This window comes from Kogia breviceps, chromosome 19, assembly GCF_026419965.1.
Source record: "Kogia breviceps isolate mKogBre1 chromosome 19, mKogBre1 haplotype 1, whole genome shotgun sequence".
Classification (NCBI taxonomy): domain Eukaryota; kingdom Metazoa; phylum Chordata; class Mammalia; order Artiodactyla; family Physeteridae; genus Kogia; species Kogia breviceps.
Window position 1 is genome coordinate 770,466 of NC_081328.1, and position 16,670 is coordinate 787,135.

Genomic DNA, 16,670 nt, shown 5'->3' on the forward strand with positions numbered 1-16,670 from the left:
TTTATAAAAAAATACCTTTATTATTTCAACGTTCTTGCATGATACAGACGCCTAGTCATATAAACATGGTCTTCCTGTGAAATATAAATTAAACACAAAAACTATAAACAAATGAGCAAAATTACCGGAAAATCCTTCCAAACCATGAATCCTTATTAAAAATGTACACAGGGACGATGAACCAGACTCTGAAACTTAACTGCGGCCAAATGTAAACGTTGAAAGAAGCAACAGAGGGCAAAGTGATACGGAATAAAACTATGACGGGTTTCTCAACTCCACATTCAGTGAGCCAGGCCGGTCACACGACTCCATCTGACATCCCAGCAAAGTATCCTCTTTGTGTAAAAAAGATCAGGGTTTGTCCTCAAGCTACAGGGTAATTTCCAAGCAACCACAGAAGAGCATGGCCAGAAGACTTGGTTGTCAGATAACTTCAGAACACGAATTCCAGATGATCCGAACATGAGGAAAACATCCACTCCACCCCAAAAGGCATTCCCAGAGCCCTAACTTAAAACCAGATTACTCACAATGACTACGGGTCAGAACGTAACCTGAAAATGCACAAAACTCACATATGCGTGCACTACCTGGGAAACCCTTGCTGAACTTCAGAATAGAAAGGTTCAGCCTCAAGAGAGGGTATGACACAGCGGCTAAGATACCCCAGGCGGAGCTGGCCTGACATGTTTCCCTGTAAATTCTGAGATCAGCATCCGTGAGAGGCATCAGATGCACACCTTCCTCACGTTCTTCTCTCCCGGGGGCGCGAATGCAGAGGACTAACTGTCACAAGTCTCCCACCGCCCTCTTCAGGGCTGGAGCAAGTCAAATAGCTTGTGGGATGGTGCCAAGAACTACACCAGGCCCGCATTCCACACAGAGGGCAAAGGTCAGCCCCAGCAGTTTCCATTCCTTACTAGGAAACAGCTTCATGCCAGCAGTCTGGAAACGGGAGGGCCTGAGAATGCCATCACAGACCTGTGTCCGAGCTCCGGGGAAGGGTGGGCGTCACCGCATCCCAGGAGGCCTACCCCGACACAGAGTCCCGGGACGGGGTCAACTGCGAGGCTCTGAGGCCGCGGGGCTGCGGACCGTGGACATGAGGTGCGACTTGTAGGTCTTGCTCAGGCCTGTCATCCAAAATTTGAGCAGCTTGACATTGTCCTCCTCAGACGCTCCGAGGATACTCAGGAGCTTCTGTGTGTCCTCTTTGGGCCGACTATCCACCTTGGTGAATTTAAAGAGGACCTTCACTTTGCTGCAGAAAACCAAAACCAAACACTCAGCTACCGCAGAACCGTCAGCGGAGTTCTGGTCCTGGGGCCCAAACGGCTTCAAGACCAGCAACGGCTCGGCAGGCAGAGCGGGAACTGAAACAGGAGAGACAGCACAGCAGCGCGGCAGCTCGCGCCTGCACCCGGGGTCTCCCGTTTGCCCACCGGTGCCAACGCCGGTGCAGCAGCCAAACGGGGAGATTAAAAAGACAAATGTTCTTCCCATTCATAAAAGGGACAGGTGGCTCCTAAGCTCCACTGTACTGTCTGAAATCAGAACAATGTTTGACTAATTAAGTTTGACAGAAAATTACTAAGAAGGCGGGAGGAAATACAGTAACTTGCTTAATAAGGAGGGAACATCTGCTACCCGACCTTCCAATTCTGAAGTTAACTAAACATCAAAAACAGCTGCTTCCCCTGGAGAGCACAGGGCAGCTTGAGGCTCAGGGATGCGGGCTCACCCGCTCAAGGTCACGCAGCCAGTTCAGCAAGCGGTGGAGCCCCGCACCTCTCCTCCGCACCCCCTCCCGCGGTGGCCACGGCCTCACCTCTGTCTCTGGCAACGGTTCCTGCTTCTCCTGCTGCCGGCAGCCCAGCCGTCCCCTAAAAGCAGAGACCCCGGGGCCGGGGTGGCGCCCACTTACTTCATCCACTCCTCCTTGAGGCAGACGAGGCACTGGTCGACCACGTCCACCGACAGGTTCTGGTTGGTCAAAGCCGCTTCCACTTTACTCAGGATGGTGGGGCCGGCTGGGGACAGGCAGGGCACAGCGGGGCCGTCAGCACGGGGAGGGCGGGGGCGGCCTCAGCGCCCCCCCACCCCGCTCGCCGGGGAGAGGGCCGCGCTGCTCGGCGGCACCCACCTCGGTCTGCGGCTGCAGCACTCCCACTGGTCACCACGAACTCGTGCTTGCTGAGGGGCTGCTCGTCCTCACAGCCGGCCGGGTGCAGGCCGGCGCGAGCGGCCGTGTGCACTTCCACCACCACAGCAAACTCTGCGGCGACACAAGCCACGCTGCCCGTCAAGGGCTCTTCACCCCGGGACAAAGGCCCTCATTTTGTAGCTCCCAATCATCTCAGATCATCTGGGGAAAACTCCAGCCTCCTGAGCTGAACACTCTGGCGCTTAAAATCTCCAGTAGCTTGTGAATAGAGTTAAGGGTTCACTTTTGACTCAGTTAAACTAACAATGATAATGCACTGTATTGTATTACTACAAATTGCTGCGTATGCCTCCATTGGTCTAATACTGAACAGCCCTGGGACAGTGCTCCCGCTACAACATAACCCATTTTACAGATGGGGAAAGAAGACTCCGAGGAGCTAAGTGACTTGCACAAGGTCACACGGCTAGTGGTGGTAACAGTACCAAGCGCATCTCTGAGACTACAGCCTGTGTTCTGAACGCTGCCTCTTGGACTCATGGGCCAGCCTGGTTGCCGAGAGCGCGACGCGCCTGGAGGAGCCCTAGACGCGCCAGACGCGGGGATGAGCCCCCAGAAAGGGATGTGCTGACTCCCGACCCCCCCAAACCAAGAACGAGGGACGCCGATCCGCTTCCCGGCTCTCTGTCTAGAGCAGCAAGCTTGCCAGTGCTGCGGGCGGAGGGGAGCAGCGCAAAGGCCACTGAGCTGATGAGCGTCAGGGACGGGTTTGAGGCAGATACAAACAGGAGAACGGAAAGAGGAAGGAAGACCGTGCGGCGGAGGGCTCAGGCCAGCGGGCCTCCTGAACCACCCTCGGGGCCCCAGCACGGGGACCCGCCCCACACAGAGCCGCCCCCCGGTGAGCCGCCCAGCCCAACCCTCACCCATCTTCGAGACAGACGCTAGAAGCCAATGCCATGGGGAAAGCTGGCCCTGCAACGTGGGTCTTCCCGCCTGAGGCCAGCAGACACCGTCCTCAGACCCACAGCTGAGGTCCAGTCCCGTGGTCTCACTTCCGAGCCCTGACGCGCAGGGGCTCGGCCCGGAGCGACGCGGCACGCACCTGAGGCCAGCACGTGGGGCGGGATCTGCACGTGGGGGCCGAGCCCCAGGAAGTTGCAGCGGTAGGCCTCCTCGTACTGGCTGCTGTAAGGGATGGCGCGCACACAGCCCACGGGCAGCATGGTCTGAAGGACAGAACCACCCGGAGCTGAGCGCGGCCCCGCCTGACTCCCGCACCCACCCCGCACGAGCCCCTCGCAGCTCGGTCCAGAGCCCTCTCCTCCCAGAAGGCGTCGCCCACCCGGCCCCTCTCTTCGCGGCCCGCTCTGCAGGGTTAGCTCTTCCGTCACTCTCCTACTTCTCAGATGTCTGTCTCTTCCCTCAGCCACCACAGGGACTCGAAGTTGTCTGACAGATCGTTTCGTCTCGTGCCGTCACGGGCCCAGGCAGAGGGCCGGCACGCACACACGCTCAGAGCCGGACCTGGGCCTTGGCACCCGCCACGCCTGCGGGACGGAGACAGCACGCCACACGTGCCCTCCGGCCGGCCCATCGACCAGGCTCTGCGCAGAGGACCACATGGGGACCCGGGCCCGCCTCTGCGGCACAGGTGGCTCCTCAAAGGGGTGCGGGGCTTGGGGAAGGGCGGACGGGAGAGCGACCGGTCTGTCGGGACAGCACAGACTCCCCGCTCGACACGAAAGCCAAAAATGACCACCTTTTTCTTTTCTTTCATTTCTTTTGGCCGCACTGCGCAGCCTGTGGGATCTTAGTTCCCTGAGCAGGGATAGAACCTGGGCCCTCGGCAGTGAAAGCACAGATGAATACCACTCTTAACGGTGGAGAAGAACACAGATCTTAGATTCAGGAATGAACCTCTGCTACGAGTCTCTGGCACATCTTAACAGATGTTTTAAAAACCCACTAGGCCAATACCATCCTGCCACAAAACACAAAGGAAAGAAGATCCGCTCACCCGGAGAACTTCAAAGGCTGAATGCACGAGGTCTGCGTCTCTACTTTTCCAGATCACCTGGTTCCCCATGAGGACGTGCCAAGCCAGTGTGCGGAAAGACGGGGCACCCAGGACCTGAAAAACATGGCGCCCTGCTTTCTGTCCACAGAAAGTGACTTGCGTGTTCATCTAGAAACTTTCTCTGTAGAGTGAAGGAAGACGGGCAGGAGAGAGGAAGTCAGCTGTCTTCTCAGGGAGGCTGGGTGACTTGCCCGAAACCAGGAGCAGGGACGGCCCTGTACTCCCACCTGAAGGTCCGACCCCAGAGCTCCCGTACACTCCAAGATCTTTCCCCCAATTCCATTTTTAAAGATCTGAAGCAGATGAAGTATTAGCTCTTTGCAACATGTGTACCTTCTCTCTCTACACCCGTAACTTTGGCCTATAACCACTTGCAAGAGAGCCAGGGGGTGAGTCTTCAGCACCGAGGAAGAGCTCGGTCTTGATGCCGGCAGCCCAGGGCTGCCCCGCTGAGCGGATCCACGTCCAGAGCCCCAACCTCTGACCATGTCCTCTGGGGCTGTGAGTCTCTCAATCTAGGGGTTGTGACTTCCTCATCTGTCCTGTTTTTATCCTGCTTTAATCAACTCTAATTAACTCCACGGCACTGACATTTTAGAAGAGCTCAGCCTGTTGTCTTAGGGCTTGTGAACATGGCCAGAAAAAGAGAGGAGGTTGTGACACTGCCTTTTACCAAACCCTACCAGCCCCCAAGGACTCCCACCTCTGGTGGAATTCAAGATCCCCTCCAACTGTAACCCACATTAGCTGTAACCCACTGTAATCAACAAGGACTGCAGCCAAATCAAGGACGATTTAAATGAATGCTTTTCACCCCAAAGCCCCACAGAACACCTGCTGGTGAATCAAGCTTTATTTCATTTTCCAAAATAGAAATAACTCTTTTCTGACAGAATTCATGCTCAATGTAAAAGTAAACAGAAAGAGAGCCTACGAAAGGACAGCCTGCTTTGTGATCTAGCGGTCACTCCCTGCTGCCCTCCCGTGTGGTGAGACCCGTGGCCTCCGCAAGCATCCGACGGACACCCCCCCACACACACACACACACACATACATACACACTGCAGTGCAGGCTCCTGCTCCTACTTGTAAGAAAGGCCACTGTTTTCAATTTGCAAAGCATCTATGCTGTGTGCAAACCAACAATGCTGTTCGATTCCTTTAGAAGGTTCCAGAATGATAAGATTAGAGAACCATGAGAAGCCAACCGTTGGGTCTTTCTTTAGAGAAACCCCCTCCATCCTCACGGAGCCTGGGGCTAAGACACCCCAGATGCCCCCTGTCATCTTCAGCCACCCACCCAGAAGGTTCTTGGTCACCCCTGAACACAGCAGACCCAAAGGACAAGGTGTGCTGGATGGAGATGAGCCGGAAGGAGAGGACGGGGCTCTTGTCTTGAGTTTCTGATCTGGGCTCTACCCCTCTACCGCCTACCTGCCTCATGTGCCGAAGGGATTTAAAGACAGAGAGCTTTCGGGGCTGCCAGTTTCCACAGTCTGAGAGCAAGGACGGATCCGCTGGGCACTTGGTCAGCTCCCGCCCCTCGGCCCCCTCCGGCAAGACAGGGGCTTTCTCCTCCTCTTCAGCCTCAGAGTTGCCCCAGCTTTCTGACTCCTCTTCCAAGTCTGCAAGACAGACAACAAACTCAGTTACGAAATGTGCGTCCCTAGCTTCCCTCGTTCTCTGGATGCAAGTCTTTGCACACGAGCACTTCAGCCCGAGGCATCTCGTGGTTAAACCGGCCAGAAGGCTACCGATTTCTGGTTCGGACCAGATGTCGACACTACCTGCTGCCACTGGAGTCCTGGAGCGGGCCAGGAGCTTTCAGTCTGCTGTGTCCTGTCCACTGCCGGTGGGAAAAGTCAAGTCACCGATAAGGACGGTAACAGCGTGTGGGCGCTACCCTAAAGATGTCCCCACGCTCGGCCCTTCGATCCTCTCGCCTGCCCTGGGTCGGTACTGTTGTCCCCTCTCACAGAAAGGAACATCTGCTACCTCAATTCACCGTCACGACAACCCCGGGAATGCAGCATCCTCGCTGCACAGCGCGAGCGAAGGGGCCTCGCTCTGCACACAGAACACACACATCTTGGAGCCCGGAGCTGAAGGCAGGTCTGTACAGCTGCAGCGTGTGCTCTGAACCCCTATGCTCACCCTGTGACCAAAATACCACCCAAGACGCGACAGTGAGCACTGCATGCCTGCACCTCTCTCTCTCCCGACACACTCGGCTCTCCGCGCACACAAACCTCCCCAGCAGGCGGCCCTTGCCACCTTCACTAACCTAGAAACGCGTGGTCACTACGAGAAATGGTTCCGGGCCGACCGTACCGTGAGGGCGCGGAGGTGGACCGCGCTGCTGTCTTCTCTGAGCGAGCCCTGCCCTTGATGAACCCGCCTACCCTCCCCTTCGCAGGGAAGTCTGCTCAGGTGCAAGTCCCCGGAGGACAGGAAACAGCTCGAAAGAGCCCCAGCTTGTTAAGGTCAATCACTTGCAAAACGAAGCGCACGTTGTAACAGAGGAGACGCCAGACGCACCATGAGTCTCGCGCGCCCCGCCCCACATTTGAGACCCTGGACCTATGCCACTGAAAAGCCAATCCTTTCCAAAAGAAAAGCAGACTCCCAGACTCCCCCGGGCAGTTACTTAGAACACCCCGATGTGGAGATCTGACTGCAAACCTGGGGAGGGCGGCCCGGTTACCAGGAGGCTTGGGAACCACCGCCCTGATGAAAACGTCAGGTCCAACTGAAGGACAACATTTTAGCGTCAAAGCGCAGACAGCAGGTCCCCATCCAGACAGGCCGAGTAAGTGCTTCTCGTACAACAGGGACACGAAAGCCTCACTCAACCCGCCTCTCCAGAGCGACAGCCCCGGGGGGGGTCTTTCCCAACCTGCCCGGACAGACTCTTACACGTGACTGTCAAGGAAGATGAGGCAGGAAATCACAATAAAACCACGAAGAGCCAAGGGCCAGCTTTTGTAGGCGCTGCTTCTGGGGCCCCCTCCGTCAGCCCTCTCTGCCGGGACGGAGGGGAGGGAAGCTGAGCGCGGAGCGGCCCCAGGCCACCGCCGGCACGAGCGCCCCCCGGCACAGCGCCCCCGGCACGAGCGCCCCTCGGCACGAGCGCCCCCGGCACAGCGCCCCCCGGCACAGCGCCCCCCGCACGAGCGCCCCCGGCACCAGCGCCCCCCGGCACCAGCGCCCCCCGGCACCAGCGCCCCCGGCACCAGCGCCCCCGGCTCACCCGCGAGCTGCTCCATCTGGACCAAGGTGTCCTCAGTGGGTGCGCCTTCCAGGAGCTTCTCGGTCAGCCGGCTGCCGCACGCCTTCAGGAGCCTGGGAAACAGAGTGCCGCCCATGCAGCGTTCTCGCCAAAAGGAAAACTAGACCCGAAGCCGATCGACCCTCTTGAGCTAACGACTGGTTAACAGAAAACACGGGCATCAAAGAACGAGCTGAGTATCCCCACGAGGATGCGATCGGCCGGAGGGGCTCCCACAGGACGTACAGCCCAGGCCCCCGGCAAAAGGCAGGGAGGCGGGGGCAGAGGCGCACGAGGCGCTGCTCTAGACTGAGAGGCCCGGCAGGACCCACGCCCTGTGCTGGTCCCGATGCCAGAGTCAACTCCGAGGCAAAGCAGGCAAAGTGAACGTGGGTCGGGCTGGATGATGCTAAGCAACGAGTCCATTGTGTTGGATGCGATCATGGGTTCACGGTTGAAGTGATACAGCTAAGATTTGCTTTAAACAACATTCCAGAGAAAAAAAAGTGAAGGACAGGTGAAAAAGCAGGAAAATGTTGCTAACTGCTGAAGTAGGAGGCTGTGAAGTTCGTTGCAGTGTTATACTTTGGGTCTGTGTGAAAATTTCCCAAATTAAAATAATTTCTAAACGACAGGAGGACCTGTACGTCCGGCGGGGGAGACAAGTGTTTTTCTCTTTAGTTTGCAGGTCCTCATCCATGCGAGGAACGTCACCCACACCAGGACCTGATTTAGGTGATGCTGCATAGGACTGAGAATCTGGGGGGGTCTTTGGAAGGAACATATCCTGCACTGGGAGGAACAGAAACAACGTGTGGCCGGAGGACAGACCGTGGTGGTTTCTAAGTGTGTCCACAAATCTGTCGATACTCCTCCCTTCCAAAGGCGGAGACCGGTCCTCCCCACCCGCCTAGGCTGAGCTCCTTCTCGCAAGAGCGGGTGCAGGCAGGGCCTGTGTGCCTCTGAGGCTGGGTGGTGAGAGCCAGCGGAGCCCACCTCTCTCTCGCCAGATCACCCGCACGACCACGGCGAAGAGCAGAGGCCTCCCACCCACGGCCAGACCAGCCTGCCAGCCCCGAGGGAGCCCAGCCTTCCGACGGCAGCGGCTCCGCCTGAGAACCAGAGCCGGAACGGCCCAGCTCATCCCGTCTCGAGTCCTGACTCACAAGTGCTGTGCGAGACAAGCATTCACTGCTGCTCACAAAAAGGGAGAGACCACCGGTCTTGGTCCAGGAACTTCACCTTAAAATTATCGCTGGGAAGCGAGCCCCGCCTAAATGCGACTTCCACGCACTCAGGGGCGAGAAGGACTGAACCCAGCGCAGGACTCACGCGTCACGGCACAGACCCGTCGGCAACCGTCCCCCCCAGCCTGGGCACGGTCCGGCCAACACCCCAGCGGCCACGAGAAGACCGAGTCTGGTTACCAGGCGAAGGACGTGTGCAGGCAGGCCCACAAGCTGTCATCGTTTGTCAAGGACGTCAGCGAGCGGGCAGCGTTGCCGTTCCTCTGATGCAGGAACGGTGTGAAAGCGGTGTTCATCCTCTGGGCACGCTGCGGGCACCCAAACTGCTCCGCCTCAAACACCTGACACGCAAGGGCAAGGGGAAAGACCCTTAACGACAAAACCAGCCAGCAGCCCAGGCCCCAGCCTGCTCTCTGGGACAAGAGCAAAGAAGGGCCCCCGGTCTCATCCCAAAGAGAACAGCTTTGTCCCCCAGCTGCATCAGAAGCCGCCTAAGAGGCTCAGTTACGAGTCTCTCCTGCAGCCTCCCCAACACCGACTCATGGGCACCTGACGGGGCTCAGGGGGCACCCGCACTTTCCAGGCACCCCCGTTTCCAGGCACAGGGGGCTTCTGCTGCTCAGACCCTGTGTGGGCGGGACATGTGACCCCTTCCTGCAAGGAGGGGAGAGGAGCCAGGCCTGCAGCCCCACCGGTGCACCCCGGCAGGGAACTGAGCAGCAAGGCCGCTGCAGCCTGACCACGGCGAGCGGAGCCCTGCCTGCCTGCGACGCACACAGAGCCTAAACAAGCTGCTGGGGTTGAAGCACTGCTTGTTACCAGAGCACCACTGGCCTATCCTGGGCGTCCCCGGAGATGCGGGGCCATCGCTGGAGACGCATGGTAGGTGCGGGTCTGTGGCACCATTAGCGGACAGGCTGCAGAAAGGACGGTCAGAGGAAGCAGAGACAGCGGGGATCAAACCAGGCACCTGACGGCGGTAAAGCCGGAGCCAAACGAGAAGCGGACAGTGAAAGGCTCGAGAGAGGCCACTGAGGCCAGCGGGAGCGGCTGCCCCCGGGCTTATGGCCGCGACTCCGACTCCGCGGCGGCCACGGGACCCCCGGGCAGGCACGCTGCCCTCCTCCTGGCCCCTCGCAGACGCCTCCCTCCCCGCCAGCCACGGCCCCGCCTCGGGGCACCTTGAGCGCCTTGCCCTGGAGGTCGTCGATGATCCCACGGATCTTGCCCAGCAGGAAGGGCCAGGAGTTGATGAGGTAGATGCGGTCCATCATGATGGCGATGATGCTGTACCAGCGCTGGAAGCCCCGGGCCAGGCTGTCCTTGATGAAGAACGTGTGGCTGAACACAAAGCCGTGCTGCTCGTCCCCAAAGAAGATGGGGCCCTCGCGGCCGGGGCACACCTGGGACACAAGGACAGCGGCTCCAGGACAGCGCCCTCTGCACGCTGCGGCAGTCAGACCCTCCTGCTCTGACCTGTCTGCGCTCCGCAACCAGCATCAGTTACAGGGAGAGTGCAAAGGGCAGGGGTGAGAGAGGGAAACTCTGCTTTCATCTCTCCTGTGATCGAACTTCCTAAAGAGAACGTTCGCTACCGTGAAACCCAAGGACCAGTAGGTTCATTCATTTTTCTTACCTTGAGTCACATATAACTCGTGGACAAGTATTATATCTACCCCCGGCTCAGATTTGCCAACATCACTCATCTGGAATATACCAGAGAACCGGCAAGTCGGAACAGCCACTGCGGAGTCCACGTAAGAAAAACTCTGCATATGTCGCGTGCAGGAGAGAACCGGGGTCTCCCTCACGCCACACCCGCTCTAACACACAACCCCACCAGACACGACCAGCTGCCCAGCGGCGGGGACGCAGCCAGGCGGGCAGACGGCAGCAGCGAGGGAGGACGACCAGGTGGGGCGGTGGCAGGCAGGGAGCGAGTGGACGGTGAACCCTCTGTGACAGAGACGCAGAAGCTGAGACAACCCGACCACGGCAGCCACGGGTCTTAGAGACACAGACTCGCGCCTCGGTCGGCTCAGCGAGCACGCGACGAGCACCGAGGCTGTGACGTGACAGAGACGACAAGAAGGTGCCATCTGATGGGAGCCACACACCTTACAGACACTTCACCCCTTAGCAACACGTCCCCCAAGAACGAATAATGAAAGCCTGGTGCTTAAGACGGTAAGTTAGCAGCGAACCAGGGTGCAGCGTGACTCACTCCGGAGACCTGCCCGGCCGTCTCCGGGCTGCCGTCTGCCTTCCTTCCCATCACCGACGCCGAGCTTGCTCAGGGCGTGCCGGCGTGCACGCGAGCGACTCTCGCAGAGGCCCTGGGTCACGGATGCTCACCTCACAGCTCAGGCTCCGCACACAGGCCTGGCGGACGATGCTGAAGAGCTGGGGGTGGTTGGGGTGCTGGTGACTGACGTACTTGATCGAGGTCTCCTTGTCATGGCTGATGTACCCGGGGTGCCCTGCAGCAAGTGACCGGCAGCCCTGTCCACGAGAAAGAAAAGAAAACCAGTCAGCCAGCGACACACTCGCTGACTCTCACGCAGAAAGTTCAATCTGTTTTCGCATAGGAACAACCGGCTCCTAGAGTTACACTTGACTGAGGACTGCCGTGTTTCCCGAGCAGGAAAGTCAGGATGCACACATCGCAGAGGTCGTCAGAGGGCATCGAGTCTACTGAGCACGGAGGTCACCGACCTCACCTACTGGCACGTACGCCGCAGGGGTCCCCAAGAGCTCTGTGCCACCACCTCACCTAATCCAAGGAGCAAACCAGGGAGACAGTCACTGGGAGAATCCCCACCTCAGAGGCGGCACAACCGAGGCCCGCAGCCTCCGTCCTCGATCCGGGCACGACCACCTGGCAGGGACCTCGTGCCAGGGGGGGCTGCCACACTCTGGCACTGGCGTGGCCGCCTGAGAACACATGCCCAGGCCCCCTGCCATGGGGAAGGGACCGGACCGGCGGCCCTGGCTGCGGCCCCTCTGAAGCCACTGTCACGCTGGCGCCAAGGCTGTGCGCCCCGGCAGCAGCCCCCAACCTGGGACTACACATAGAGGCCCCGCAGCCAGCCCCTCCCTGGGCGATACAGGGCGCCCCCTAAGGCCGCTGCAGCTCAGTGAGCCGCCCCCAAGGCCCCCAACGCGCCGGCCTCCTTCTTGCCTGCCTCTCCATCCCAGGCAGCGGCCATTCACAGCGGAGGGCCCTCCCCACCTCCGGCCCCACCCCGATCCCTCACAATCAGTCAGTCAAGCTCGAGCTCACCGACTGCTTCCCAGTGGAACCCAGCTGACACGGCGGGATTTCTATCCACCCTGATTTCCAGTCCCGGCCCAGGGCTCCACGTGAGCAAGCGGCCCCAGAGCTCACGAAGCGGGCAGGGTGCCCGCGAGGAGGACGCCAGACTGAGGGACGGGAGCCGAGGAGGCAGCGCAAGGACACGAGTGAGCGAGGCGAGGCCGGAAGCGCAGGCCCAAAGGTGGTGGCCAGTGTCGGCTGGCCCAGAGCGGTTTGAAAAAGCTAAAGCTGGGACGAAGGGAAAGGACCAGAGGGAAGGAAAGCGGCGAGCGCACACCACGCGGCCCACGCCCGTGAGGCCACGTCCACGGCATGCGGCCTCCCGTCCACGCCCAGGAGGTCAAGCCCGAGCCCCGGCAGAGAAGAGACGCCCCCAGCGCCCCAGGAGACACTGGCCTCGCACATGTCCGACTTCTTGGGTCCTGGGCTGCTGGACTCTGCGCTGGCCCCTTCTGCCGGGCTGTGGGCGCGGATGCGGCTGCTCATCTGGATGCCGCCCTCCTCCTCCTCAGCCTGCTCGCCCCGGCCGGGGCCGTCCCCACTCCCCGCGCCTTGCGGAAGCGGGGCGTGCAGGACCTCTGTGCAGAAGAGTGTGCGGGGGCCGTGGAGCTCGCAGAAGTGACAGAGCGCGACGATGGCATTCATGGTGCCCTGGAGACTGTGCCAGGCCTGCTGGGGAGAGGAGGGAAATGCCATGAGCTGAGCCCTAGAACCTGCCAGCTCCGGAGCCCAGCGACCTCTGCTGTCCTCAGCGGGCTTCCGTCCAGCAGAGGCAGGTCACCCAGCCAGGCAGCACTGCCCAGCACCCACTCTGGGCCAGCACTGCATCGGCTGCAGGGGACACAAAGCAGACACCGTCCCTGCCCACAAGGAGTTAGGACAAAGAGGAGGGAAAACGTAACGCGGCATCACACAGAAACCCTTCAGTCAGGACCGTGCCGGCAGGGCCACGAGGTGGGCAGATGGACACACACACGCACGCACACGCGCGCGCACACACACACACACACACACACGCACGCACACGCGCGCGCGCACACACACGCCGCCGCCGCGGGGGCGTCTGTTCCACGGACAGCAGTGGAGCGGCTCCCGTGTGCCGGGCGACGTTTCAGGTGATACGATGCTGCCTCTTCTCGGAGCTTACCTTCCAGAAGGGCAGGGACAGGCAGCGCACCGCTTCCTCTCGTGCGGTGACCGCATTAGGGACACAGGACAGGGGTCCAGGGCAGAGAAGCACTGGAGGAGGTGGGATGTAGTTTCGGACAAAAGGGCTCCCAGGTGACAGCTGAAGGAACAGAGGGCGCCACGGGGGCTGAGGAGGGGCCGTGACGGGGGCTGAATGTCTGCAGAGCTGGGGGATGAGGGCAGAAGACAAGCAGGAGGTGGATTAGAGGGACCCTCCTAGGCCATGGTTAAGATCCTGAACTTTTCTTCAAGGATTAGAGAACCTTTGGTGGGTTCTGATGAGAAACACAAGAAATGAGAATGTTATTTTACAAGGCCGTTCTGGCCACCGTGCGGGAGCCAGGGTGGGCGGGGGAAGGCAGAGGACCGTCAGAGCGTGACTGTGTCCCAAAGAGATATGCAGACGCTGCTCACAGGTGGGCTGCAGAGCACAGAGAAGGAAGCAGGGTACGTGGGAGACGGGAGAGGGCGGCCAAGAGCAGCGCCTGCCGAGCCTCCAGTGGAGGTGATGCTGACAGGCCACGGGGGATGGGAGTGGGGCAGTCAGGGCTGGGGACCTGGGACCCAGAGCTCAGACGTGGGAGGGGGGACGAGCTGGTCAAGGTGACAGGAGGACAGGCAGTGAGGCGAAGTCCAGTATCACTCCGGAGACCACATGAGCGAAATCGCCCAGGAGGAGGGCAGCAGAGGGCGGGAGGGCGCGGCGGGATGCAGGCGCACGTGCCCTCCGCCGGGAAACCTTCAAGGTGGGGCGTCTGTCCACTGGGCTCCAGCAGGTAGTGGAGAAACAGGCGGGACCGGGACAGCCCAGCCGACATGACACGGGTGACGGGTGACGCAGCAGGGCCTGGGAGTCAGGTTAAAGCACGGCGGGGGCGGGGAGCCCGAGGGGCGGGGAGTCCTAGGGGCGGGGAGTCCGCGGGGCATCCTCGCCCACCGGGCCCGGCGGGTCCTCCACGGGCCCTCGAGGGGCCTCCCGCTGGCGGCCGCGCTCGGAGCCACTTCTCTACCCGCCCGCTCGCTCTGCCAGCACCCGATGCCTGCGGTCAACCACGCACCTGCCCGGCACGGGCTGGAGCGCGAGGATGAGGAGCGGCAGAGGCCAACCCAAAAGAGACATCTGGGGATCAGACGGGGGGCAGGCGGGGCAGCTGGAAGGCATGGAGAGCCGGGCACGGAGGGCTCCCGGAGGGAGGGGAGCAATGGGACAGAAGACAGTTTAAGACAGGAGGACGTTTAGCCGGAAGACCTTGAGCCCCATGGAGATTCTGCACAGCAGGGGACCAAGAGGGCGGGGCTGGGGAGAAAGGCCCGGAACGCCGCCCCCAGACCGCCAGGGGCTCTCTCCTCCTCACCGCGCGCGCGCGCGGCCCCTCCCTGCACGGCCCCTGCTCAGAGGGGGCCCTCAGCAGTGCTCAGAGCCCACCATCACTCTCTCAGTTCCCGACACACGGTGCGCACCAAACTGATGGGTGCTAGACAAACAAGTGAATTGAGGAGCTGCCTGGAGAGAGGACAGTTGTTGCCACAGAAAGGGGAATGCTCGTGGATGATGTCGACACGAACCTCTATACTCAGCAGGACCACAGAGCCACCACCCCGCCCAGGTGACAGCCAGCAAGGCCATTTCCAAACGAGTCAGGCAGTGCGATGGCTGTCAACACCTCAGCTCTAAGACCTGACGCTTTCTAGGTAAGGGAAAAAAATCAGAGCCAATTCTAAGAGCAGTGGGCATAGGGGGAAAAAAATGCAAGCAGCTCACAGCCAACCTCAAATGGGAACACCACACAGAGGACGTGGTTCTGAATGATTCGGCAGGCCACTTGCCTTGTAAGCAGCAGGCGACAGAAAGCTGATGTTGTGCTCAAAGTCTACAGCAATGTTTCATAAAGGAGCCCTTGTGATACAAGTACTCATATCTAAATATCTATATAAGACAAAAAAATATTTAAAAATATAAAGTCCTCATCCTTCCCGCTCTTAGTTATAAGGGGGCAGCACCCACATCATGCCCATTTAACCCTTCCGAGCACAGGCCCACCCTTACATGGGAAGGAGAGCGCAAGGGTGATGTTGTTAAGCTACTTCCCAGCACCCAGGATCAAGCGGGACAGGCTACTCTTACTCTGTTTTAAATGAAAAGCACTCCTGTCTGACAAGAGTTTTGACCATTGGGATGAGGGGTGCCACAGCCTAGATAAAACTTAGCTCTCCAGACCTACGCACGCGGAAGAACGTCTGTCTCCAGCCCAGAGCAGCCAGGTGACCTCTGACAGGTCCAAATACCTCTCTCTGCACCAGCCTAAAAGTGAGCCCCACAGGCCTGGGAGGGAACTACGGCCCATGGCACCCGAACTCGGGCAGCATGAGGCCGGGTCTCCACTCACTCTCCGATTCCAATCTCTATCGGATGCCCAGCAGTCCTTCCTTTCCAACCAGCCTTCCAGAAACCAAGAGGCAGAAACCCTCCCCCGCCCGACAGGCTCAACATTATACCTTGAAGGGTAGGGTCCTGTCCACGCCCCCTCCCACAGCGACAGTGACGTGGGCACGACCCCCTCCCGCGGTGCACCCTGGCCCGGGTCCCTCTACCCCACCGCGGTCCGCCCGAGGACCACGGAGGGTTAAGGAGGCGCTGAGCACGGCAGCTCTCGACCCGCATCAGACACGCTGCAGCTCCCCGACGGCGGCCCGGCCTCGTGCACGGGGGACAGGCGTGTGACACCCGAAGGCACCGCGGCGTCGCGCCACTGTCACTCAAACACTGGTAACCTAGCGCCTCAGCATGTCCTCTCGGAGACCCGGGTCCCCCGGCTACTCCGAGGGGCCCCGCAGGGCTGCCAAGTATCCCCGCGCTGGGGACCCAGTGCCTCCGGCCGCCGCAACACACCCCTTCCGCAAACAGGCCGCGCCCGACGGCACCCGCACCCGCCATGCTGGTCGCCCCCTCAGCTCCAGGGTCGCCGGACCCTGGCCCCCTCGCCCTGGACCGCGCGGCCCGACTGACCGGACAGGCCGGGGAGCCGCCCTGGCTCCAAGCTCCAGGTTGCGTCGCCTCGCGCCGCGCCCCCCTCCTGGGTCTCCGCCCCCCCCCCCCACCGCCCCACACCCTCGGCCTCCCTCCGGGTCCGCGGAGTGTCTCCCCTCACCGTGTACCCTCACAGATCCGCCGCGCCCGCCTCGGGGCGCGTGACTCGGACGGGAGCTACCACCGCCCGGGCCGTGGAGGGGGAGCGGGCCGTCCGACGCCCCCACTCCGCGAGGCGCGCGGACACCCGCCAGACTCGCAGCTCGGGAAGACAGCACGAGCCCGGCAGCTCCAAAGTCCGGCGGGACGCTGCAGCGGCTGCCCGAGCCCCTCCGCCGCCAGCCCATGCCCCCACCGAGAAGCTCGGAGTGGTTCC

The 16,670-nt window shown here is 60.5% G+C and overlaps 1 protein-coding gene across 7 annotated transcripts; it reads right to left on the reverse strand.

The window, feature by feature from the left end:
• Window positions 1-16,670, reverse strand: FLCN (folliculin). Of its 7 annotated transcripts, XM_059048869.2 has the most exons (13): window positions 16,274-16,428; window positions 13,226-13,432; window positions 12,475-12,750; window positions 11,118-11,264; window positions 9,944-10,165; window positions 8,943-9,103; window positions 7,498-7,589; window positions 5,682-5,872; window positions 4,188-4,301; window positions 3,273-3,396; window positions 2,147-2,278; window positions 1,928-2,033; window positions 1-1,264 (listed from the first exon to the last, which is right to left on the reverse strand). In XM_059048869.2, exons 3-13 carry the CDS (start codon window positions 12,721-12,723, stop codon window positions 1,063-1,065), a joined length of 1,740 nt encoding a protein of 579 aa, XP_058904852.1. In that variant the 5' UTR covers window positions 12,724-12,750; window positions 13,226-13,432; window positions 16,274-16,428; the 3' UTR covers window positions 1-1,062. The 7 variants fall into 7 exon arrangements, 6 of the variants coding, with proteins under 6 accessions (XP_058904852.1, XP_066877318.1, XP_058904854.1 ...); XR_010838186.1 differs by lacking the exon at window positions 13,226-13,432 and having other exon boundaries at window positions 1,832-2,033; window positions 12,475-12,747; window positions 16,274-16,434; XM_067021217.1 differs by lacking the exon at window positions 13,226-13,432 and having other exon boundaries at window positions 16,416-16,670.

What these genes read in the sequence shown, in the direction of transcription:
- FLCN (XM_067021217.1), bottom strand. Translation starts at nt 12,723, where the DNA reads ATGAATGCCATCGTCGCGCTCTGTCACTTCTGCGAGCTCCACGGCCCC. An exon ending in CTGCACACGTCCTTCGCCTG is followed by an intron (nt 7,590 to 8,942) that starts GTAACCAGACTC and finishes TCTGTTTCCCAG; the next exon opens with GCTCCTGAAGGCGTGCGGCA. An exon ending in CTCAAGGAGGAGTGGATGAA is followed by an intron (nt 1,265 to 1,927) that starts GTAAGTGGGCGC and finishes GGTTTTCTGCAG; the next exon opens with CAAAGTGAAGGTCCTCTTTA.